General features: G+C 41.9%; 1 protein-coding gene across 2 annotated transcripts in view; it reads right to left on the reverse strand.

Moving 5' to 3' along the window:
* Nucleotides 1–7,007: 7,007 nt before the first annotated feature.
* G3BP1 (G3BP stress granule assembly factor 1) overlaps nt 7,008–18,817 on the reverse strand; it is a 35,053-nt gene continuing 23,243 nt past the window's right edge. The window contains exons 3-12 of one of the 2 annotated variants that reach the window (XM_038412911.1): nt 18,571–18,652; nt 17,332–17,505; nt 14,355–14,445; nt 13,899–13,989; nt 13,319–13,523; nt 12,078–12,179; nt 11,330–11,441; nt 10,765–10,890; nt 10,537–10,646; nt 7,008–8,099 (exon numbers count right to left, since the gene is read on the reverse strand). In XM_038412911.1, the coding sequence (XP_038268839.1) occupies nt 7,893–8,099; nt 10,537–10,646; nt 10,765–10,890; nt 11,330–11,441; nt 12,078–12,179; nt 13,319–13,523; nt 13,899–13,989; nt 14,355–14,445; nt 17,332–17,505; nt 18,571–18,652 (1,300 nt within the window). In that variant the 3' untranslated portion in view covers nt 7,008–7,892. Of the gene's footprint in view, nt 8,100–10,536; nt 10,668–10,764; nt 10,891–11,329; nt 11,442–12,077; nt 12,180–13,318; nt 13,524–13,898; nt 13,990–14,354; nt 14,446–17,331; nt 17,506–18,570; nt 18,653–18,817 lie in introns of both variants that reach the window. The other variant, XM_038412908.2, reaches the window with a different exon arrangement.

Genomic DNA, 18,817 nt, shown 5'->3' on the forward strand with positions numbered 1-18,817 from the left:
AGGACACCATCCAGGTTGACAAACTCCTAAATTACCCTACATTCAAAAAATTGTTTGAAACAAATGGTCACCTCCTACTGAAAGATTCATGGCCCTCGGCCCCAGCAGATCTGTCTTGCTTTTAAAAACCACCAACACTGACCCAGGCCTTGAAGTTGTTGGGACAATTGGAAGACATGTCTCCTGGCTTTCTCACATTGAGACCCAGCAGGATACCTGCACGATTGAAATCCTTGCACAGTATATCTCAGCTCCCCTGCGGTTGAATGAAAGGCAGGTTAATTTGGGAGCCTGTTAGCTTTGGAAGTGTCCTCAGTAAGTACTTGAACGGCAGAGATGTAGTAGGGATGAGCCATCACCTAAGTTCTATCTGCAGTGCCGGACTGCTGCTCCCTGTAGCCTCCGACAGTCTCATTGTACATTAACACTGCATTCTCTGAGGCTTAAGCAGTCAGACATGAGAGGTAGGCGCATTCTGGGAATTTGGAACAGATCATAAACGTTGGCATAAGGCACAAAGCTGAAGGGTAAGTAGCTTTATCCACCTGAGAGGTGCACGGATTACCCTGAAATGCACAGCCCGGAGCATCTCAGTCCTACTGTGAAACTGAATTCAGATGTGAAAAACAGAGACAGACTGTGGGCAGTTCCTGGGCCTGGTTATGACATTACTGACAGCTCCCACACTGGCCAGAACTCTCCACCTATTTCATGAACTAACCGAGCCATTGGGGAAAATGTAACTTTGCACGTGGGTTTGAAAGGCAGCGAGACCAAGGCAAAGTGAGAGATCTTGAAAAGCTGAAGCAACGTGGGTGGGAAAATACCATCAGCCTCTTGCAAGAGATTTTGGGCAGGCTAGGGGAAGAATGGTCTCTCTCCCAACCTCTGGTAAGCAGGAAGAGAAAATCAGGCAGCCACCAACTACTCTCCAACTAGCGCTAGAAAGGAAGTTCAGGTTTGCTCTTGAACATCCTGCTGCAATAGAACTTAGCAACGCCCATGCGGCTGTAGCTCCTTTCTCCACTGAAACCGTTCTCTCAGTTGTAGCACTATCATTGCCTCTATGGTAATCAAATGCCCCAAAGGGGGAAGTCAGGAAGGAAACAAGCAGCAGGAGCAGAAACTAGTTTTCATGCTGTTGTCATCAAGAACAAAACCAAGACTAGAGAAATACAGAAATACTGTAAGAGGTATTGACTCTCACCGAAAGGGGCTGCATTTTCCAAGAAGTGCAAACTGGTCTAGACAGAAAAAAAAACATGCTTGCATACGTTTCTCTTCTCCCCTGCCCCTCTTAAAAAAAAAAAGTGACCTCCCTGTCTTTTCTATGTGAAATGTATGTATTTGTCTATATCGATACAATTGGTCTGGCCTTATTGCTCCATTTAAGGATGTGTTTTGCTATAAAGGAGCACAGAGTGCAAAGCAACCACTTCCTTAAGAGTAACATTTTTACGTCATGATAAACAAACCTATAACTTATACAAGTACAATTTGCATGAGCACATGAGCAATGGCAGATTACTTTTTTGGCTTGTAAAAACAAAATTTAAAAAAAGTTCTATTCCAGCAGTTTGAAGATGGACTGTAAGGTTTCTGTTGTAAGTGTATATAAATATATATATATTTATTGAACCATACATTCATGCCGATTCCAATTAAAAACAAACAAAATAAAAGTTTTCTGAAATTTGCTTTCGGTGGATTTTTAGTACCTGAGATGTCATTTTAAAGCCAGTGCTAATGGCTGAGAAATGCTGCGCTCCTTTAGTGTTTCATAGACATTTAAGTAGTAGGATCATTTTATTGTGTACTCTAGGTTTTGGGGAGGGGGGGGCAAAATCTTCTCATACTGCTTCCCTTTGAGCCTTCATCTACACTGCAGTTCTTCAAAACAATGATAGGCCTAGCATTTGCCCTTGCAGTACAGATAGAACCCAACTATCCAGATCCCCAAACCTTTTTTGCTGCTTTGGCCATAAGTAGGACTGTAGCAGTTCAGGAATAGTTTGTGATGGGATGTTAGATGGGGTGAGATCGGAGTTACCCAGGAAAGAATTTTCTGTAGTATCTGGCTGGTGAATCTTGCCCATATGCTCAGGGTTCAGCTGATCGCCATATTTGGGGTTGGGAAGGAATTTTCCTCCAGGCCAGATTGGAAGAGGCCCTGGAGGTTTTTCACCTTCCTCTGTAGCATGGGGCACATGTCACTTGCTGGAAGATTCTCTGCTCCTTGAAGTCTTTAAATCACGATTTGAGGACTTCAATAGCTCAGGCATAGGTGAGAGGTTTTTCCGCAGGAGGGAGTGGGTGAGATTTTGTGGCCTGCATTGTGCAGGTCAGACTAGATGATCAGAATGGTCCCTTCTGACCTTAATATCTATGAATATCTCTTTTACACTACACAGACCAACTCTAGCAGGTTTTAGGACAATGGCTGTTATTAGGGCCCCTACTAAAAGGAGTAACTTTTTACACTGTTGAACACAGGTGAGCGTGCCCTGTACTGTTAAGTGTCAAAATGGCTTTGCTTTTGCAACTAGCATCAACTGGTGTCCAGAGGGCAGATTGGGCACATTTTTCTTGCCTTTAGAATAGGTTAGAGCCTAAAAACAGCACTTCAGACATGATTTAGTAGGAAAGATATTTCTTTCATATTGCTCAATGCCCTAAGTTCTCACGGGAGTTGAAGTATGGTTCTTGGCACTGCAGTATGTTACCTACTTGTTCTAGGAAACCGTTTCTGCATGGGCACTAAACTCCATCGACTTGTGGGGGGAAAATCGCTTTTTAGCTACCCTTCTGAGAACTGTTGCATTACACTGCTTGTACAGAGGATTGGATGAAGTGATCCCTGCAGCACCTAAAGCTTTTTAAAAGACCCGATTCAAGCAATTTCCTCAAACTGGAGACTGGGAGAGAAACAAGACAGGAGGGACACAAAATATTCTCTTTAATGCTTGATAAGGCAACTAAGGATTGAATTTCTATTCGTCAGGCAGTACATGGTACGTGCTTAACCAAGACCAGAAATAACTGTGAAAAAGAGGGCCATGGCCAGCTCTTTATACTTCTACAATGCACTGTTGCTTCCCAATGCAGGCCATTTTCAGCCTCACCCCCCGTTTTAAAGCCTATTTACATTAAAATATATTTCTGATTAGACAAGTCAAGAAGTTCACTATTAAATCCAATTATTATGTAGCCAGCCTTAACCAGAGAATATTCAAGTAAGTTTCCCAGAAGCCCTAAGACGGTAGTTTTTCCAGTTACCAGGCAGGCTGAGAAAGGTAGTGCTGGAAAGAGAAACAAGGACAGGTGTAAGCTGGAAATGCTTTAGCAGGAAGTGATTAGGCAAGTTGCTAGTATTTTTAGCCATAGGCACCAGCATGTAGGGAGAGCTACATGCAGCTACAAAACACCAAGTCTTTACCTTGAAATTTTCTGGCTCTCTCTGAGACATGGGGAGGAAATGAATGCCCAGATACTGTAACTTTTCCATGACTAGCCATCCTGACAGAGAAATCCTTTCCATGAAGTGGAGGAGGTAAGTGAGGAATATTCAGGATCAGCTATTTCTTTCCAGTTCAGTGCTGCAGTTGTCCCGTTCCTCCCACCACCATGAACATTGGCAGCAAGAAGCATGACAGGGACTGCTGGCTGTTTACTCTCTGGAGGCTCACGCTACAAGGCGCAGACACAGGTAACAACTTTTTCTGAGCCAAGACAAATGTTAGCCAGACACATGTTGCGATTTTATAGCTCCAGCTGCCTCTCTTCAGGACAACCATTCTATTCATTCACGGCACTGCACCTTCTACAAGCAGAGGTAGCACAGCCAACATCAGTAAGAGTATCAGGGACAGCGTTTCATGCACTGAAATCCATCTCATCACTCAAGGGACCAACAAAAATTTTTGGCATACGAGAGGTGGTTAAGCCTCTTGGCTATGCTTGTCCACTGAAAACAGGGGCTGCATATTAGAGAGGGCCTTAGCACAGTTGTGGACTATAAGGTTCATAACAGCAGAATCATTTATAGGAACAGCGTTTAGCCCACTAGTTCTCAAACTTTTGTACTGGTGACCCTTTTCACACAGCAAACCTCTAACTGTGACCCCCCCCCATTATAAATTAAACACTTTTTTATATATTTAACACCATTATAAATGCTAGATGCAAAGCAGGATTTGGGGTGGAGGATGACAGCTTGCAACCCCTCATGTAATAACCTCCCAACCCCCTGAAGGGTCCTGACCCGTTTGAAAACCCCTGCTTTAGCTATTCATCAGTTCCATTCCTCTTCAGTTAGAACTCAAAGTTGAACTCAGACCATAGCTTGCTAGTTTAATAAAACGTATTATGTTTCCCCTTCAGCAGAGGGGAAAAAAAATTACAAAAGACCAAGACATTTGACTGATGTGAGAGTTTAGAGAGTTGACCGAAAACCTTTATTCTTGGGGGGGATTTACTGTTCTCCTCCCGCTACTTCTAGAAAGCTCTGATTCAGGTACATTTATGTACAGAGATTAGAACTGAAGCATGGGGACATGCCCTCCATTCCTTACAACGTGGACTTGATAATACAGTGATAAATGCGTATGGGCTAGACCAGCAGGCAGAAGGCAAAATAGGTACCTTTATACTCTTGGCACTAGTGTTAATTCTACACAAATGCCTGCTCCCTGGGAAAGTGACTATGCACTTGTTACCTCTAACCTAGAGAAAGGAAGGCTGTTTAACACCCCACTTCATTTTTGTAGCAGTCTGGAACCTCAGGAACCCTTCAGAGCAGGGCTTATGAAGGCCTGCTGCTGCCTTACTAAGCGAAGGGGCCTGTTCACTTGGAACAAGTACTTCCTCTCTACCAGAAAGGCATTGGGAGCAGACATATGTGGTCACAGTGCCACTCAGGTTTGGCACATTCACCCCGCCACAGATGAACAGAGGAGCGGACATGCCCGAACTGGGTGACACTGCAACACGTACCAGGTCGCAACACTTAGAGGGAGGAGCCGGACCCACACCCATGGGACAGAAGCCATCATGAGTGCAAGGTGGGCTCATCACAGACTTCATTCTGATTGTTACAGTGAACATTGTGACCTCCATGTGAAAATTGGAGCCTTAATCATGAATTCATATAGTTTGAGATGCTGTCGGCAAACTTTTTAAGAAGTAACGTTTCTCCGATCACAAAAACACATGAAAAAGATGCAATGGATTAATTTTTCCATTTCATTCACCTTAGACTATGACAAAAATCTGATCAGTTTTGCCTCCTGGCTTTCTTCTGGCACTATAACAATGACGTGGTTCATACCACATAAGACTGGCTGTCTAAACAGAGAGAGCAAACACAAAACCCATTTCAACTCACTTAGGCTTTGCAAGTCTTCTCCACTGCCTTCCCGAAATTATATTTTGAGTCAAAAACTAACAAAATCCATTTGAGGAAGTACTCCTTTAACGAGTGGAGAGGTGTTCACAGCTTTGGCAGGTGCAAGGCAAAGGTGCTGTTTACTGAAGCTCTGATAATCTGAAGTGCAGTATCTGTTGCTAGAGTCTGATTTCTCTTCAAAGGACGTTCTCCTTCCCCTCCAAAGTATATTATACATACCCATCATTATGGAGCTGTAGGTATGAAAAGCAAAGAACAAACACCAGCGGGGAGACTTCAGAGAAGGACTTGCACTTAACCCCTTAGCAATGGTAGACACTATGTTTTCCTGATCTGAAGTTGGGAAAAGCATTTAGAACAGACACTACCAGTTATTACCGCAAGAGGGAACTGTACATTTCCTTTATGTCTGTATACCAAGGTGGCACACTGCCAGGATAGCCATTACAGTTAGCTCTGCTCAAGTGCCAGGACATGCCTCTATACTTTTGGAAGCAGGTGAAAAAAAGTCAAGTCAGTCCGTAAAACGTTTGAGGAGAGGTGGGTTGAACAACAGTTTTTAAACAAATATTGAAGTCTCTGACAAAAGCTTCCAATGACTTTAGTGAGGTCTGGACTGTTTAATTACACCAACTACAAGCAACTTTTCTGGTATGGTTTATAGTGACCTCCCCCCAGCCACAGACAGCTCTGTTCTAGTTTGTAAAGCGGAATGTGTCAGAGGCCATGAGATATGTATATGCCATTACATCAGATCTGTACAGATCCTGCATTAGAAAACCCAGAACTTAGACACACTGAATCCTGGTTCACATGAAAGACAATTACTAATAAGCTCTCCGAGGTGCCCACTGTGATGCAGATACTGCAGGGGGCATATGAGCTTGATGTACCATCCAGTCACTTCATATCAATGCAAGGTGGTGGTGCACTGAGCTCTAATCAGACCCCAATGGCTTCTGGTATTAAACTGGACACAAGATTGCAATTTTCTTTCAGATATTTTTTCCATACAATGGAAGTTAATTATCAAAATAGTAAGCTGTTCCCTAGAATCCTTTAAGACTGCTGTAATAAAAATTGTACACACAGTCTTGCCTTTTATTTTCAATTTTAGTTGAATCTGAGAATGAAAAAGATATTTATTCAATACCAGGAGTATATACCAGCAATTGATAAGCAATCAGTACACCTCTAGCATAATTGTCAGAGGCTGCATCTGATCTAGGCAGTTTCACCTCTGGCAGAGGGGAGTTTCTAAACTAATGCCCAAACTGCAAAAGCCCCCCCCATAATAAAGTATACACGATCCTAAAAAGCTCATTTACATTTCAACAATAAAGATATCCACAACCACAGTTTTCTAGTCACAATGGGAGTTGTTACAAAAAAAAAAAATCACATAACTTTTCAGTCAGCTGGATAAAGCAAACATTCAGCCAACCACCAGCATGCTTTATAATAGACGTCTCTACCTACTGCCACAGCAGAGATTGGTTCAGTTTCCAAAGAACCTTTTGTCATTATCTTAGACAAAGGTAGTGATGGGAGGAATGGAGGGGAAACTCACCCCTCCACAAGAATTCCAACATACTCCACTTGATAAAGCAAATCTAGACTTTTTTTATTTTTTTAACAATTTGCCAAGACTGGAATGAGAGATAAATAGAAGGCACAACAATTTTGCTTTTTTTTCTTTTTTTTTTCCTTTTTTTTTTACAAATACAAACTAAAACATGAAAAAAACTCCCTATTTCAATAAAAAATTTCACAAGTTCAGGAAAAATGTTTTAAGAGTCAAGTTCTAGACATTTAAAACCTATCCCACAATCCAAAATTTGTAAGTGGTAAAACAGTAGTTAGAATTCCTTTTCGTGATCATGTATCAAAAGAAAAAAGATTCTATGGATACCCTTTATTCCACTTTACAGCGCCACAGAGAGAAGAGTGAATGTCAATTTTCCAAGTGGCAACATGGCCAGACCAGAGGATGTGCACATGACCCTCAAGGGACAAAATATTTTCTCCTGCCTTGAAATGCTTGCCAAGTGCTAGGTTTTCCTACAGGCTCTTGAACACATGCAGGTGAAAGGTTATTCCACTGACTGAAATGCACCCAATTTCAGTATAGAGAGAGGGGGGGGGGAAAAAAACCCACCAACCACACATTCCTTTAGGAAAGGCCACTGGTACCAAAAAAAAAAAAAAATCCAGTCCGTAAGTTTGCAGTGAGCAAGGAATTTCAGTTCTTTTCATTTTAAAATCCACTTTTCCTAAAATATTGTTCACAAAGCTGGAATCTGGGACAAGGACTAGGAAGAAAAAAAAAAAAAAATCACAAAACCATAACAAACAAAAAGGGGCCAAAATAGTATCAAACGTAGCAGTCTATAACAGGCTAGGGCCACATTCCAAGATACCCAAGGCTGAAATTCACAAATCTGCAGGAACAAGGGTTTGTGCCACCATGCCAACATCCTTGATGCATTCACTGACGTTGCCCGACGCCCCTTCCAGCTCCAAATCCTGGTTTCTGAGACATGCCTCCACGTGGAGGCCCTCGAATCCCACCCCCCAGCCCTCCCCGGGTGCCTCCGGGTCCACGTGGTCTGTTGTCTCTGCGGTCACCCTCCCTGGCAGCTCGTGTTTTCTTCTCCTCCACGTTCAAACGCACCTCCCCCCTGAACATGATGGGCTGCAAGAGAAAGAAAAAGATTTACCAGCATTAACAATGCAGCTCTCCAACAAACTAACTTTCCAACAAAGCCTTTCACCTGGGTAAATTTATGCTGTTCCCTTCAATGGGATTAGTATTAGGAACGGGAGCAAGACAAGAAAGAAGGAAATAAAGCTCATGGCAGCTACCTATTTACAGGTTAAAAAAAAAAACAAAACACACTACATCAGTTGTGTACTCAGCCACACGTTTTTGGGGGTGGCAGGAGAAGGCTATGGGGGAAGGGGAGGAAAGAAGTGACAGTTGATCCATCCTTCCAATTGTTTGAATAGTGACTTCTCAGGCAGTTGAACACTTTACATGCTCCGCCTTTCCTAGCAAGTGGTTAGATAAGATGAGCTTGTTTCACTGACACACTTTAATACAATGAAAAAATCATTAAGATCACTGCTACAGTGTTCCAGTTTACTTTTCTTCTGATTTGAAGCAGCTCCGAGGCCCATACTGCACTCTCCATGTTTCTGGTGAAATCCTTCACTTTCAATAAAGCAGCATTTTGTATTGCTATGATGGTGAGTTACTGAGGGTTTGTCTATATGGCAGCAAGAGAACAACCACAGTACACACAGCCACACTCTGGGATGTTCAATGTGCTGCAGCAGCGTCCACATGGTGAGTTAGCGCACAGTGCGCTGTAGATTCGCTGCCTGGCTTGCCACGCAGTAACTCGCTGTGTAGACAAACTTTGAGTTAGCAAATTTCACTGAAGGAGAGAAGAGGCCAATCAGAACACATGCCCCGTTAGCATAATAAGTAAATAAGCTACTGCCACATAAGGCTGAGGAATTAAGTCTACAAAAAGCTAAGAAATTCAAGAGTGAAGGTTCCTTCATACATATATCAATTATACCTCATTAGAGACCATGAGGTATTCTGAATGCTGTAACACATAAAGGGGGGCTTGAAAATTCCTCCTGCCAGTGACAAGCAGAAAGCTTTTCAACTAAGATTCCCACTTGATGATCAGTTCTCACGGAGCTGCCTGAGCCAATACCCTGGCATGAGGAGTACCAACACCCTTCCCAACAACCAGGTATGGGAATAAAGTTTAAGTATCTCTCTGTCACTTTACCCCTAGACTCCACTGGCAGGGCCTCCCTTTCACACAAACTGCTAGCAAGCAGGTTTAGCTCTCTGGTTGATAAAGATTACTAGTAATCTTTAAATTCTAATATGCAGTATTTGTAATGTAGCAAAGACAGTATTGTTGCAAGAACTGGTCTAGAATTAAAGGAAACGTGCTTGTGTCCAGCATACTGTGCATGATCGTTGGAGAAGATCAATACAGATAACTTAAGTTAAATTACAGATGAAAATAAGGGTTTGAATTATTAGAAGTAAAAGATATTTGAACTGTTCAGCTGTGGGTTAAATATACACATAAAGCCCCACTACTGTCTTGTATTACCAAGAAGGAGAGCATCAGTTAATTATACTTTAAGTCTGACACAAACATTCCCTAGAGTCCGCAGATTTGAGACTTGTAGAAAAAAAAAAAAAAGCACAAAATGATATAAACAGATATAATACAAAAAGGGCCAAGGACTGGCCACTCCTCTCCAAAAGCCTGTAAATGTGGGGTCACACCGAAGGTGTGAGGGAAGAAGAGAAGTGCCTGACTGCTGCGAACTACAACTCTCTAACGGCTGGCTGTACAGGCGCAGATGTGTGTAGGTGCAAAGTGTTTAGATCTACCACATACATAACAATCTCCATTGGATCACTAGCTATAGCCTTTTACATTCATAGCGGCTGTGGCCAGGCTGAAAGCAGGAGACTCTGCACCCAGCCTGTTTAGGATGTAAACTCCTTCTTCAAAGCAAACACAAACATTTTTTTTTTGTGGTCCCTACTTTTTCAAGCTTCTTTATTTGGGCTCTGTTTTCTCCATGGCAGTTTTCTCTCTCTTTTGGTTTGCTTTAGGGATGTAAATATCCATTTTAAAAGTTAACTGTTTAAACTATTAAAATTATGTCATTTAAATGGTTAACCGATTAAAGGGAGAGGAACTGCTCCCGGAGCAGGCAGCTGGCAGGGCCTGGGGCAGGCAGGCGGCCAGCTGGGTCCGGGGGCTAACAGTTAGGTTTGGTTAACCAGTAAGACATGCTTACTGGTTAACTGTTTAGGTTTGTAAAATACTAGTTTGCTTCAGCACTAAGTTTGGCCAACTGCATGTGTTAATTTCCAAACAGCGTGAACACGTAAATCACACTTATTCAGGAGTGGTTCATTTATGGACGTAAACTGGGGGCAGAGGAAGAAGAGAGGGGCTAAAAGAACATGCCTTCTCCTTAAGGGTCAGACAGACATTGCCCACCATTAACAGAGAGGAACGGATTCAAAAACATTATTTTGCAGAATCAAATCTCCGCTGGTCCAAACACCGCCACCTTACCCTATTGCTAAGGATCTTCTGAACTGGTTCAGGATCATCAAATACCACAAACCCAAAGTTAGGGAGCTTCCCACCACTGTTGATGCGGAGTTCCACAACGTTCCCATAATCTGCAAGAGAGGAGCCAAGTTCTTTGGTCACACATTAGAATGTTCTGCAGAAACAGACATGTGCTTATGGTTGCAGCCCCTAAACCGTGTGGTGAACAAAGCAAAGTCAGCAACTTACTTTGGAAGAAGTCCTTCAGTTCAGTTTTATCCACATCATGAGGAAGGTTCCCAACAAATAGCTGGTGACTGTCTGGGTACCTAACAATCCGTCTAGTTTCCATGTCACCCTGCTCACCTTCACGAACTTAAAAACAAACAAACATACTTGCTTAAAGCCAAAACAGCATGCATAATACCTGAACAGTTCTAATCATCAGAGTAACTGGCAAGCAATAAGATTCAGTCTCAAGTTTAGTGGAATTTCAATAATTTTCACAATAGCCATGCATTAGAAACTCACACTGATGAGCAAACTTAAAAACAAAAAAAAAAAAACACCTAAATACTACAATCTTTTTTATATTTGTGAAAGTTCATTTCTAAAACAGAGGTTCAGGTCCAGATCAGCTAAAAACAGCAACAGTAGCAGAAATGACTTAGAATATCTATCATTAAGAACTGAAAAACCAACACTAATCAGCACATGGTACATTGTGTGCTTCATGACTCCTTAGGCAATTAAAAGGTGGTAGAAACGGGGGAAAAAAAAAATGAAGTACTTGTGTTCTTCTAGCTTTTCTTACTTGGTCTAGGCCCTCTTTGTGGTGGGATACTTGTTCGCTGCTCCCTCACCCTCTGATCCCTCTGAGGCCTCTGTGGTGGAGTCTGGGATTCAGGCTTGGATTCAGGACGGGGCTGCAGAAATGAACAAGCAATAAGTTATATGTAAAAATAGGCAAGGCTAGTAGCAAAGTTCTTTTTTCGGAGCTTACTATCGAATTTTAGATTATAGTGAGATAATTTCCAATTTGTAAAAGATTAGCAGTTCTTTTCATCACTGACAACAGAATGCATTTCAGCTCAAGTTATACTTTTAACTTCAAAATGAAATGCTGTTCTGTTTTTACTGTGTAGCGCTAGACTTAATAGTTATCCCTCATTCAATAAAATGTACCCTGGTGCTATACACAATGTTGGAAAGGGAGATGAAGTGTATCTTGCCTAATCATGGCTGAAAGATTTTAGTACCTCTAACTTGGCAAGTTTGCCCAAGCTCTGTGGAACCGCCCTCACTAGATTTTTACATATGTTTTTCAAGGAAGATACACTCAATACACACTGTGAACACATTTGGTCCATATTGATGAAGGTTTTCTTCCCAGCTACAAGGGTTACAAAATGTGATTTTTGTTTAAAAAGGTTATTTACAAAACCCCTAACAATTCCAAAACCCCATGAAGAATCCTAAAATCCATGCTATAAGCAGGGAATTTCTACTGCATATTTTCCCCCAGGTCACCAAGTATTCTGTGATTAGTGCAGTATTCCTACTTGCGAGGCTGGTACTTTCACAACATGAGGTGGTATTCCCAATACTGGAACAGCTCCACTGGGTGGGAGGTTCTTGCTGGTTACAGACGCCCACGAAAATGTCTAAAGGAATGAACAGTGTTACTAAGTAACTCAAGGCCTGCAGTTCTACTTCTAGCAACAGGCCCAGACCCTGAGCTGTGCCTCTCAGGAGTGGCAGCTGAGGTGGTGGTAACAGCTTTAAAGCCACCTTTGAGCCTTCCAAGTTCTGGATCCAGCCCTCAGCAGTTTCCCCACAGCTGCCTATGAACCACCCCAACTCAGAAAACCAGAGTGCAGAGCATTAGAGCCACACACGGTCTCATTCCTAGGGCTACTATATTAGACCTGTGGCACCCATGGATCCCCCTCCCCTGCTGCAATGGGGGAAATCAAGCTGTTTCTAACCCCTGAACACTGCATAAATAGGCAGGGATGCAGCACAGAATTGGAGCTATTGTTAGACTCATCACTGCAGGGGTTACACCCTAATCATATTTGGAAAGATACCTTCACAGCTGTAAGTTGGCTGGGCAGAGTTTGACTTTAAAAGAAAAAAAATTCAGTGGCTATCAATGCTTATTAAATTTTCACAACTGCGCAAAATGCATTTTAAGATTCCTTGTATCCATTTAAATTTTCCCAGTTGTGGGAAATTACGAGGGGAAGACGCTTATTTAATGACAATAGACGTTGAGATTCAAAGAGTTCAACTTAATAACATACAATATTACATGTCAAAATACAAAAGTAACTATGCTGAAATCAAGTTCTAGTAAGTTCTCAAGCAGTATTTTTCTTACTTTGCCTAAATTTCGATTATTAACAACCAATAAAAACCTAATTCTTCCAAGCCTCACCATAAGCATTCAATTTAAAAAAAAAAAAAAAAAAAATTTGAACAATAAAGGACAAATTCAAGCCAATTTCTGGAGCAAACTGAACAGGTACAAAATAGAGGGCCTTAATAACGTGTCCTCATATTGAGATACCAGCAACCAGCTAATTGACCCATTGCTTTTCTGTGAATAAGCTCAATTTGAGGTGAAAAGGACAATTCAGGAGCAGGAGAGAAATCATATGCAAAAGAATTTGGATACCTCTCATCCAGCTACCCCCATCTTCCCAGAGCAAAGATGTTGGTGTGTTATACATAGTGAAGAGGAGAAAAAAAGATGAACATATTGATTAAACAATACAGTGAAAGTCACTCATTTCATTACCCTGGAGTCCTCTTGCACCACAGGAGCAGGGTCTGCAGGGACTGGAGAAGGACTCTTTTCCACCGTCTCCTCAGGAACAGTTTCCTCCAATACCGGCTCAGATTTTTCTTCCTGCACTTCTGGTTCTGGCTCCTGTTCAGGCTCTGGTTCAGGCTCAGGTTCTGGTTCCACTACTGGCTCCTCCAGCTGTTCCTCCAAGTCATTGCTATTGAAAAACATCATGATTGGGAACAATCTCTCTTTTCAATTTGGATAAAGAACCATACTGAAGGCATGCTTATAACCCAGGTATGCAAGGTACAATGCAAAGTACTGAGGCATAGCAAAATTCACTTAAATAGGCGTATACTTCCGGGGGACGCGAGTTGCAGGTTATTCGGTAGACTGTCAGTCTCAGCCTTGCAGCTAATAGTGTATCATTTAACAATGTTTATGCTACAGCTCCTGCAGCAGAAGCCCGACTTCTAGAGATAAAACATGTTCATTCCTGACTTCTCTTCACATTTGACTCCAGACCTGGTCCTTAAAGAGATCACAACGCACAAGGTTTGACTTCAGAGTAAAAGTACAGTCTTGTTACCTGACAGACTGCTCGTAGTAAGCACCGGGATCATCAACAGTCTCAGGGGTCTGCTGTCTTTCCTCAGGTTCCTCCACCTCCTCCTCAGATTCTAGAGTGGGTTAGGGAAGAAGAACTCAAGTTACACCTATTACACTGTCCAAGCTCAACAAAGGGATTCTTTCATAAACATATACATTTTTGGGAAGTTTTATTTTAATATCACTGCAAGAAGAAGGACTGTGACAGCAACTGTAATAGTGTGTATTCCACAGCCCATGCTGAAGTACCAGCAGTAGAGACGGGACAAGGGAGTAGGGGGGAATATACAGGAGATAATTTGAATTTACTGCAAATATGCCTTCTCATAACAGAAGAATCTCCTCTAGTCTGAGAATTGAGAGTTGCTTACCATGCCCACTAATGCCACAAAAGCTGCCACCGGTAGAATTCTCCAGGCTCCTGGTACTTACTTACCCTCTGGAGGCTCAGTGTCCGAATCACCAAAAACCTCATCTTGGTAGCGGAAGATGTCGTTATGGACATAAAACTTATTTGCAACAGAACCCTGGAGGCAAGCAGGAATAAGAAGTTGGTTCCATTATATTTAGTCCCAGAGCAAAACATTACATGATTATGAAGAGTTTACAGCCACAGTGACAGATCCTGGTCATAGTTCTGCCTCTCCTGTGACACTCGGGGCAGTTACTACTTCTGCACTGCCAAACAGAGGGAACCTCTGGGTGGCACAAAACCAGCAAAGTTGCTTCTACACTCAGCCCCCAAGCAAAAGGGACGTTCTTGGGCAGGCCATGAGGGGAGAATACTAGCATGTGCTGCACTCCAAAGAATCACCACACTAAGTGATGCAACTTAAGCAAATTTGTAGTTGAGGGTGTCCTAAACTATGATAGGACTGGTTTGGCCTCCCATAAAGCAGAGGATCAAGGGAGTGGAGAGGTTGCTTTGTACCACTTTTTGCCCCCCATTCCATGTACTGCACTAAGCAGTTTGGCCAAACCTAGGGATCTGGGCCACAGTGATTGGCAAATATTTCTTATTCTATGAAGAAAAACCTATAAACTCATTTCCAATATGGAAAATTCAAGTACTAGGTTCATATTTGCTTTGACATATACATTATTTTTAAAAGAATAAAGGTTTGACATGCCTGTCAAAATGGAAATACTGTTGCAATCCTAACAGCCATTCTACCATAATAGCAAGCACACACCTGTAGGCAACAGAGAGGACTATGACTTAACCCATAAAGCTCAGTAGAAAGCAATGAGACACTGTACAGCTTTTTAAATGATTCCTGAAGCAGAAAGGAAAAATGCTATTCAGTCCAAACAAGCAGCTATACCTTGCTTCATTACGGCTGACAGGATCAATAAGGCAAAATTAAAGCCAAACAAAAGGCTAGCAAATGCATCTAGGTGTGGATTTGAGAAAGTTTTTTGGAGGCAAACTTGAGAACAACAGATCACAATTACAAACAGATTTATGGGCTTGGAGCTGCTCTACAATAATTCATGAATACTGTCGGTTTACCTGGTAAATTGGAATGTTTACTGTGTTAATATACAAGGAAAACAAAGCAGGAAGGAAACAGAATGGATCAAGATAAGACACCTGTTGATAAACACACTGGGGCATTAAGAGACAATGCTAGGATGCAAAAAGTTTAGGAATCAAAGTCAAAGACTATGGAAGTTTAAAAGGGGACTCAAAAGCAACGTTCCCTCTAATTTTTCCCATGCATGTGAGGAATTAATTTTATTATGTGCACCAATATGGAGGTGATGTGTGGTGGGGGTAGGGCTGAGGGGTTCAGGGTGCAGGAGGGGGCTCAGGCAGAGGCTTGGTGTAGGGAGGTGAAGCCTCTGGCTGGGAGTGCGGGTTCTGGGATGGGGGTCGAGGATGAGGGGTTTGAGGTGCAGGCTGCCCTGGGGCTGGAAGGGAGGCAGCCACCTCTCTCCAGCCATGGCAGCTCCGGGGCTGGAGGGGGAGAAGAGCTGCCTCTCCCCAGCCATGGCAGTTCTGGGGTTGGGGCCATGGGAGAGGTGCCTCTCCCCGCTGCCGCACAGCTTAGAGGAAAGTTAGTTCAAGAGGGGCAGGCAGTTGTTCAGGGAAAGCAAACCTAACCCAGGACCGGCTGGGGTGTCTGAAGAAGATAGCCTGCCTTCACTACCATGAGGATAAGCGTATAGTAATAGAGATGTATATACCAACTATTTTGCTGCACTTTGTCAGTGTTATTTTCTACTTCTAAGGACACGACTGAGTTTTATTTCAAATAGAAAAGGGTCAGAAGTTCATTCCACTTTATAAAAGTAGTTAGCACTTGGTAATCTATCTGTATTTTGATAGCACACCATAGCTCATGTGTCTGTGACTGGACTTTAGAGAAGAAAGGGTGATCAAATACAGAAAAGCCAGCTCTTTATGAATACCAAGAGACTGATGAGTAATCTAAATGAAATCCCTGAAAGCATCCTGACTTTATGGATAAGTCTAGTGTCATATTGCCTATGTAAGCATTAAAGAATTTATTAATATGCTCACATGCTGCATAGTAATAGTTTCCCTAATGGTGCTGTATTTAAGAAGTGGTATTTGAAGCATGTCAAACATAAAAAAAGCGTATTAGATCACAAACACAAAAGCGGGATTTTAGGTCAAATAAGTCCAGTTAGGAAAGGCTGGAGACATGGAAATTAGGAGCTACCCTCAACTATACTGCCTCTAGAATGCAGAAGCAAAAGCATGTCCTCAACATAGCAAGGTACTTGTAAATAAGACGGGTGGGCTGCAATGATGCTCATCATTAACATCTCTTTCCATGCGTTAATCACGACACAGTGAAGATAATTTGTTATGAACTACCAAAGTTGTAGGGGGGGGGGGAGGAGACTGGGAGCTACAGCTTCCAAAATGTAAATTGGAAATTGCCAAGTTAAAAATAATGTCACTCAATTACCATCTCTCTTTCTTCACTCCCACTTTCAACCGTCTCATGATTTTGAAAACTGCTATTTTGAAAGCAACTGCAGCAAGAAGTCAATGCTTTATAGTATCAGAAAGCTTGGAATGCAAGTCTTCAAATGTTGGAGAGCACTGTTCTCCAACACTAGCTGTTTGAGGTATCAGCTGCAAGATGCAACTGTTAAGTGGAGATCAGCAATATTTTGAGAATACCTACCTAAGCAACATTTTAATGATACTTATTAGGCACAACTCAAAATGTTACATCCCCTCCTGATACTGTTCCATGTTAGCATAAACAAATTAAAGTAATGTAACTTCTTAAAGCATTTGCAGCACACCACTGTTGGACTCTTATGCAAGAAACACTTTCCAATTGGAATCTGAAGATTCCAGTGCTGAGCTGAATAGCTACAACTATTTTCATGTCAGTACTAGCACACGATTAAAATACAATAAAGCATACCTCAGGTGCAAGTACAAACGTCTGCATGAACCTGCGCACTGGCTGCATGTTATTGGAGAGCTCTCCCATCACCTGGACTACAACACCATCATTAAGAGTAGCATGGGCATCCACATGACGGATCTTTGTGTGGCAGTCCTTAAAGTTCAGTGACAGCACCTTCTTGTGGATGTCCTACAAAAGGCAGGGAAGAATCAGTTACCCATTTTCTAAGTTAATTCAGTTTATCAGAAAGACTTCTATAGTGCAGATTGGCGGATATAGAGAATATCGAGTTCAGGGTGAGGCTTGCAGTCTAGGGTTGCCCTCAAAGCCCTAGAGGGCATAGTCCCAAAAGCCACTCCCCCTTGGTGTAGTTCTTTATATTTAAACTTTCCTCAATACCTTCAGCCTTCACTGTTTTAATCTCTCTAGGTCAGTCTGCTGTTTGGCCTTTTTCCCCTCCCTCTCCAATTTTGGAGCCACTTGCAAATTTGATCATAAAATGAACTCACATCAAGGCAGCACCCAGACAGAAACAAAAAAACCCAGGCAATCATGCCATGTGCTTTTTCTTCTGAGTTGAGACAAGAGTCAAAGAGGACACTGGGAGTTCGCATTAATTTGCGGAAGATATTGTTGCTTGAATACCATTAAATGCTTCACCACTGCGACAGCATAGCCCAGGGCACTCAGCTCTAATGTGGTATTCTTATCAGTATTTACAAAAAAGAAAAAAAAAAAAAAAAAAAAAAAAAAAAGAGTACTTGTGGCACCTTAGAGACTAACAAATTTATCTGAGCATAAGCTTTCGTGAGCTACAGCTCACTTCATCAAAAGCTTATGCTCAAATAAATTTGTTAGTCTCTAAGGTGTCACAAGTACTCTTTTTCTTTTTGCGAATACAGACTAACACGGCTGCTACTCTGAAACTTATCAGTATTTAATATCCATCTCCAAATTTCATAGCTGTTGATAGTTTTGGAAACATGTGACAAGTTTGCCTATCAAGCACAAAAGGATGGCAAATTACTGCAAATTAATTCTCAAGTCCCAGAGTAGGTTTGTCCAAGATGTTCACATTGCACCAAGTAAAACTACGAACACCCCAGAGAGCATGAACACACATATGCTCCGTATCTAATAGACGGATCTGCTTGAAACACTAAACAAGCCAGAAGATCTTAGATCAGAAAAAAATCTAATTGTAAATATTTAATTCCCTGCAAAATTATTTTACTCAGTTTTACAAAAGCTTACAGATTGCCCATAGACAGCATCAGCTGGTTTTCCATTGGAATCCAAGCCACCATGGACGTAGGAAGAATTCTTTCCATAAAACCTGTAAAAGAGGGAATTTATACATTAAGCCTTGTATTAAAAGTCGAACCATATTACTGGTCTTCAGAAGACAGTATTTTACTATAAAAATACTATATTTGAACTAAGTCTTAGTAACAGCACATGGTCAAGATTGCTCAGTTCAAAATTTCACTGCATGTAAATC

Source organism: Dermochelys coriacea, chromosome 8 (assembly GCF_009764565.3).
Source record: "Dermochelys coriacea isolate rDerCor1 chromosome 8, rDerCor1.pri.v4, whole genome shotgun sequence".
Lineage (NCBI taxonomy): Eukaryota > Metazoa > Chordata > Testudines > Dermochelyidae > Dermochelys > Dermochelys coriacea.